The following is a 7,521-nucleotide window of genomic DNA, read 5'->3' on the forward strand; positions in this document are numbered from 1 at the left end:
GGGAGGACAGCTGTAGGTTTAAGCCAGGTTTCACATAACCCAATCATATCTAAGTGATGATCAATAATTAGATCATTGATCAACAATGATTTTGAGGACAGTGATCTTATGTTAATGAGACCCAGTCTAAGGATCTCAGTGGGGTTGACAGTTGAACTGTTTGGGTTTAGGGGTGGTTCCAGAGTAGCATATATAAGATGCCTAGAAGTAGGTTTAGGTTTAAGACATTCCACGCGCGTTGTACGTAGCAGACACGAAATCTTTGCTATTGTTGGAACAACCACTGGGCCATCCTCAATTTCAACATCATCCAATATAGTAATGGGTATTAAGTTTGGAAAGCAAATCCCTCTATGTTTTTTTATGGACACGACTACGGAAGCAGGCCACAGTCTCAACTTGTTGAAATTCCCTCCCTGGCAAATAAACTGCACTATCACCATAGTGGATTTTTCTGCACTAAATTCCCTGCTAAGCGAAAGGATTCCACAGCCACATTTGTCATAAGCCTTGCAGGGTCTCTAATCACCCTGCTCCGTGGCCTGCTGTGAAACAGGAAATAATTAAAGCTATTGATAGCATGAGTACAGGTAAAAAGCTGGACCTGATTTTTATAAGATGTTTAAGGAAAAATTAGTAAAACCTGTATTGGAAATGCTACAAGAAGCTTATGAGACCAGTAAGTTTGCTTAACTCAGATTTAAAAATACTTTGTGAACTTTTAGCAGCACGTTTACAGGAAATTCTTCCATCAATTATACACAGGGATCAAAATGGCTTTATCTTAGGGCAACAAGGCCTGCACAATGTAACGAGGGTCCTCAATATTATTCAAGGATTGGACGACAATAATACAGATAAAGCCCTGCTCTGCCTAGAGGGTTGAGTGGGTCTATCTTTTCAACTTTTTAAACACGCTTCGGTTTTGGACCTATGTTTTGTAAATGGGTACGACTGTTGTAACTAAATCCAACTGCAGAGATCTTGACAAATAAAAATGTATCTAAACCCATTTTAGGTAAACGCGGATGCAGGCAATGTTGTCCATTATCACCTTTGCTATTCACTGTAGCAATGGAACCCTATGCTGTAGCTCTTCGGTTACACTTAAACATAACTGGAATCACACTTGGTCAGGAAGAACATAAGCTTTCATTATAGGCAGATGACTTAATCTTATTATTTCACATCTAAATTCATCTATCCCTGCTTTGCTAAACCTGATTGAGTTTGGTCACATTTCAGGATGTCTAATCAATAGATTAAAGTCATCAATTTTGTTGCTAGATGATTGAGAGAGAAAACCCACCCGCAATTGTCTCACAATTCATTTCAGTTTCTAAATTAACATACTTAGGAATACAAATTCTTCCAAATTTAGATTCAGTTGTTAAATCTAATTACGACTCAGTAACCAAAGAAATTACAGATAATGTCAGCAGGTGGATGTGTCTTCCTATGTCTTTAATAGGATGGATGAATACAAAATGATGATACTTTTAAAATTACTGTACATTTTTGTATTCTTCTGCCACGCCCTGCTGATTGGTTTAGCCAGTTCAAAAAACAAATTCTTGATTTTATATGGTCCAACCAACGTGCTACAATAAGGATGTCCTTACTCCATTTACCTTACAATGGAGTTTTGATGTGCCCAAAAACATAGTATGGTACTATTGGGTAGCCCCGCTCAGACTATTAAGTTTTATTTTAGTTTGAAGGATGCCTCCCAGTGGACATAAATGGAAAATACATTCTTAGAGCCTAAATTACCTTTGTACCTTTTCTCTGATAAAGAAGCTAATTTGATTAAGAAAACTAGAAATCAAATTGTAAAAAACATGGTTAGGGTATGGTATACGGTTAAAAGATTTATTAAAGAACCACTTATCTTATCACGACTGATCCCAGTTTGGGGAAATGAAGATTTTACCCCGGGAGAGCCACTGCAGTGTTGAAACAATGAGCTTTAAATGGAATGGAGGAAAGTCAAGATTTATATACAGTTGATTCTGATTGTATGATGTAATTTGATGTACTTAGTCACAAATATAAGTTCCAGAATCCAGAGGAAATATTTTTATAAATTTCTCCACCTTAGAAGTTATATTGTTGCAAAACAGAACAATTTATCAAAACCACCTAATTCTAAATTGGAAGAGATGATTAGTGAAAATAGTTTAAATAAGGGAGCAATTTCCAAATGTTATAGATTACTCTTATCTAGTTCCTCTGATAACTTTTTTTAAAATGAGAAACATGGAAAAAAGATTTAGACGTACATTCAACATTAGAGGAGTGGGAATTGGTTTGTAATAAAGCCCATAAACAAACTATCGATTCTCGTTTGAGATTATTACAATACAAGTGGCTTATACGTGTTTTACTCCGGTAAAATTACACCAGTATAATTCAAATATACCAGATACATGTTCTAAATGTGGACAAGAAAAGGGAACACTGGGCGCGAGTATTGTATTTATTGTTTTATATGCCTTGTATTTGGGAATGTAGGGAAATGAAGTCATTCTGGGTTGTAATAAAACAAACGGTGAAAGACATTATTGCCAAAGACCTTCATTTCTAATTTTAGTTATATATCCCAAAACACACAGGTTTACAAAAAATTAGTGTCTTTTTGTTATTTGCCTTTTACAAGCAAAAAAAAAGCTCATTGCAGTACACTGGAAAAATTGTTAGACAGTGGACCAAACAAATGCTGGTTACATGTCCACTGAAGAGGATCACAAACAAACTGAAAGGGAAAAAGGACATGTTTGAAAGTATGCGAAGACCTGTCATACTCTTCACTGAGGACTTAACAGAAGATCAAGAGGAAGACAACACATAGTTTCATGGTGCTGTTGAACTGAGAGACAGTCCCTGTGAATTTGGATTGATGGATATGATTTATTTATTTTTTTTAATACTGTAATTTGTGTCTGAGACGATGTTCTCTTACATGTTTGTTTATGTAACTTAAAAAAACTAAAACTACAAATATATTGTTGGAAAAAAAATCTGATGTCATATTTAAGAATTTAAAGAACAGGCTGTTTTTTTTTCCCTTGTTAGTGGATGATCAGTGGATGAACTACATCTCCATCGCTGGTCTGCGAACTCACGCCGAGCTGCAGGGGAAACTGGTCACTGAGCTCATCTACGTCCACAGCAAGATGCTCATCGCCGACGACAACACGGTCATCATCGGTAAATAAATATATACACGCTGTGAGCGATGCACTCTGACCTGACCAGCGCACGCACAGATCAGCTGCTGCTCTCATCGCTGGTCACAGTGTGAAAGTCAGCATGCCGGCGCCATCTGCTGGTGGAGGCTTTGAGCTTATGCCTGCTTTATTTTGTACATTAGGTTCTGCCAACATCAATGACCGGAGTATGCTGGGAAAGCGGACAGCGAGGTGGCGGTTATCGTGGAGGACTCTGAGACGGTGGACGTCTGTGATGGACGGGCAGCCGTACCAAGCTGGGAAATACGCCCTGCAGCTCCGCCTCCAATGCTTCAAGTACCTGTTCACACAAAACGCAGTTTAACGGTTTAAAGCCCGAAGCTCTGTGCTGCTGCTGCTGTTCATCAATACCAGAACACAAAGCCGGTCCAGGAACTGTTGAGGTTTTGCTTATAAAGCCTCAGTCCCACCAAACAATAAGCCATGAATAATGAGCCACACGTGTGTGTCAACGATTATTCACATGTGGCAGGTATCAGCCTCTAATGAACCACGGCGACCTGTCATTTGAGCCCCGTCTAGCCTCGAATGCCTTGTCGCCGCATATGATCCATGTAGCACCATGTTAGCGTGACGTTGGTGGAGGTTTAGTCATGGGTTTGGTCCAAACCTCCAGCCCTCCCACACTTGTCCCTTTAAAGTGTGGGTTTTCAATTCACAGCATCCATTCAAGATGTCACATTTTTTAAACTGAGTCCAAAAATAGACGCCCCTGTACAGTCCTGCCGTTGTGCGCTGTGCACCAGGCTGCTGTTCACCTGTGTTCCAGAGTCATTAAATGCACCAGACCAGCTAGAACTGATCCACGTGTTTCTGGACAGTCGCCTCTGCACTTTCTCTCGCTGGCTTTATTTCTTCTGCGGCTTACAGTCATGTTAACACCGTGTTCCTCTGTTATTGTCTGCAGAATCGCTCTTTGCATGCTGGCATTCTGCATAAATGCTCGTCTTGAGTGCGAGTCATTGCATCAGCGCGCACACAGCGGAGCTCATCTGATCCACGATAAGATGTTAAATCATAAACATACTTGTAAAGCTGCTTATAAAGATGGAATGAACATGCAACTGTTTTATCAAGCTATTACAACATAAACATTACAAATAATTACCTTTTAAGCTGTTCCAAATATGTTCTCCACCTCGGCACACGAGACGGACAGGGGGGAAAAAAAGGGTCCAGATGAAACAGACCTCTGTGATTCCAGAAGCAATTAGAGGTGTTTTCAACATCCAAAGCGCTGACAGAAAATGATTAATCTGCTACAAAATAATTATTTTATATACAGCAGCCAGCGCACAAAGCAGGTGGAATTGTGAACCCTCTGTCCTCTGCATCAAGCAGAAGAAACAGCAGTTGGTGCGTTTTACCAGGTGTTAGCTGCTGCCTATCTGCCACACATCAGACATGGGTTCTAGCTTGACCATCTTCTTAGACAGAAGCATCTTTAGCCTGTAAATGTGATTCTTATTTATTTATTTTAATTTGCATTTCTGTAAACTAACTACTTCTGGAGGAAAAAACTGAGCAGCTATGTGATGAGTAGTGAGCACTGCTGTTTCTTTTAAACATGGAGGAGCAACAGTTTCATAGAGTGGGACTTGCATGGACTAAACGTGCACATGAGGCCAGACCAGGAATGTGAACGGGACAGAAAAGCTCAGAGCACAGAGGGAGTGTTGCTTCATTTTCTGCACAGGGCGCCATTATTAAACCACTAAGTCTGCAGATAGAAAGTCTCTGTTGGCGGCTACATTAATGTGTAAAATCTGCTTTAGTGCACCTTTAATAAGACTTGGAAGCCCACCTGAAGCGTCTCTGTGTTCTGCTTCCCTGAACCTTTTTATTTTTCTGTTATATTTTCTCCACGGTTCCCCTCAGGATGATCCTTGGTGCTAACACAGACCCGTCCATCAACATCTCTGATCCCATCAGCGATCAGTTCTACAAAGAGGTCTGGGTGGGGACCTGTGCCCGTAACGCCACAATCTACCAGAAGGTGACGCCACACCTCACCTCCTGCACAGTATTTTTTTTTATCTTTTCCTTTACGTTACAGTAACGTGCAGTTTCACCATCACCTGTCAAACTAAAGCTGATAATTTATTTAAGTGCTTTGTTGGCTCATTTACTATTGACTGTGTCCCCGTGACAAGGAAACGTTGACTTGTACAAACTGGGATATGATCAGGATTCAGGACAGAGAGCCTTCAGTTCCCTTTATGACATCATCACATCTTTTTTTTTTTTTTTTTGCAGGTTTTCCGCTGTCTGCCATCCAGTGATGTTCGCAGTATTTTGGAGCTAGAGAGCTACCTGACCAAACCGGGTCTGGAGAAGGAGGACCCGGCCCGTGCTCAGGAGGAGCTAAAGAAGATCCGCGGCTTTGCGGTTCAGTTTCCCCTTCAGTTCCTGGCCGAGCAGAACCTCCTCCCCCCCATCGGCTCCAAGGAGGCCATGATGCCCATGGAGGTGTGGACCTGAGACAGAGGATTGTAAAGGAACCCTGTATGATCATGTGCTCATGCACATCACATGACTGTCAGGAGGCCACGCCCACTCAGTAATTTTGAAAGTCCAAAGGACTTTTCTTTTTTTTCTGTTTTTTTTTTTAACATTCAAGGTGAAAAAAGTCGTCCACTGTGTGCATCTTATTTATGGTGCATGGATACAAACTGTAGTTTACAATTTATTGTGAAGTAACTTCACAAAGCATCCAGCTTCATTTTGTTTCCTTCTATAAGACTTGCTGCACGTCTTTACAGCATTACACCAAAACACACACACACACACATCAGTAACAACATTGCATGCACACCTTCCTGTGCTGCCATAGTTACCGCCAGTGCAAACTGCCAGGAAACGGCCAAAATGCAAAAACGGCCGGGCTGGAGAAACCACATGGATGAACCTTAGGAGGGAAGAAAAAATGTCATAAAAATGATTGTTGGGGAAACTTTTTTTTTTTAATTCACAATTTTATTTTGTACAAAACATGTTTGGAACTCGTCCCTGCTTCCAGGTGATTAGCGGTTTGGGGGAAGAAAATCTGACATTCGCAGTTGATCCAGCAGCCACTAGAGGGCAGTAGCGTCTTACCAGATCCAACCCCTGCAGAATGTTTGATCCCATCTCTGGACCAAACCTGATTAATTCTGTGTGACCACGGATTATTTGCTTGTATATTTAATTTTTATTTTATTTTTCATGAGTTTGATTCAGGCCCAGATGAAATAGCAGCGTGTTTGATGCAGCAGCTCTGACCTGGACCATCACCTGAACCCCCTTAGCAGCTAAAGGGTGGAGCCAGTTTTTATTTTGATAAATGTTCTTTAATGCATATTTATGTTGTTGCGTTCAATAAGCTCCTGCCGTTCTTTGGTTTCTACCCTAGCTATAGCATAAATCTTCCTGTTAAATTATTTATTTTTAAGCATAATGTGATGACGGTTCATAATGTGAACTTGGCAACACTTGGCTTCATTTCACTTTGAGCGTGTGACGGTTTCTCCAGGTTGCCGTTGAATCCACTGATTCACATGCGCGTATTTTTTGTCTCTAAAGTCTCACCGTCTGTGTGACGTTCTGCGATTGTTCCTCTGGAGTGAACGCTGTCTTACCTCCTCTGTCTTTGTGAAGTTGTGCACGCGGCGTGACAGGCTTTATAAAAATGATGCCGTCTGTTTGCAGCAGGTTTGTAATGAAGCGTCTGTCGTGTTGGTGCCAACAGAAGTGACAAACCGTTTCTTATATTATTTAGAAAATAAAAACGCTCCTGTACAGAAGTCGACCAGCAGCCTTGAACTCTGCAGTGCCTGACGCGGCGTCTCCTTGTGTTTACATGAAAAGAAAAAAATAAACTAGAGAAGTGAGCATCTCTTCACAGGGGATTAATCAATACTGTCTCTTTATGTTTTTTAATGTTGTGCTCCTCTTAACTGATTAACACTATGCAACGCCAGCCAGCGAACGCAGCTCTGACTCTTCTGTGATGGACTGTGAAAAGACGCTAAAAGACTCTAAACAGAAGATTCCTGTGTGGAGGAAGAGGATGACGAGTTTATCGACTCCCCGTCTCTGAACCTTGAACCTGAACGTTAACTGTGACTCAGCCCACAATCATACGTGCCAAAGTTGTCTCGCTGATTCCCGGATCGTGTCTTTATTTAGTCGCCTGAGGCTGTGATCTGGTTTTTGGCGTTGTTTATTTGAGGCAGGTTTGATTTTTGATCTTGTTACGTTGAAAAGTTAAGTTGAAAAATGAGGAGAAAAT

General features: G+C 41.0%; 1 protein-coding gene across 1 annotated transcript in view; it reads left to right on the forward strand.

The window, feature by feature from the left end:
• pld1b (phospholipase D1b) overlaps positions 1 to 7,096 on the forward strand; it is a 132,605-nt gene extending 125,509 nt beyond the window's left edge. Inside the window, 6 exon segments of the mRNA XM_034188094.1 lie at positions 3,076 to 3,210; positions 3,374 to 3,409; positions 3,412 to 3,455; positions 3,457 to 3,527; positions 5,130 to 5,247; positions 5,508 to 7,096. Of these exon segments, the coding sequence (XP_034043985.1) occupies positions 3,076 to 3,210; positions 3,374 to 3,409; positions 3,412 to 3,455; positions 3,457 to 3,527; positions 5,130 to 5,247; positions 5,508 to 5,732 (629 nt within the window). The 3' untranslated portion in view covers positions 5,733 to 7,096.
• Positions 7,097 to 7,521: the final 425 nt, after the last annotated feature.

This window comes from Thalassophryne amazonica, chromosome 1 (genome assembly GCF_902500255.1).
Source record: "Thalassophryne amazonica chromosome 1, fThaAma1.1, whole genome shotgun sequence".
NCBI classification, from domain to species: Eukaryota; Metazoa; Chordata; class Actinopteri; order Batrachoidiformes; family Batrachoididae; genus Thalassophryne; species Thalassophryne amazonica.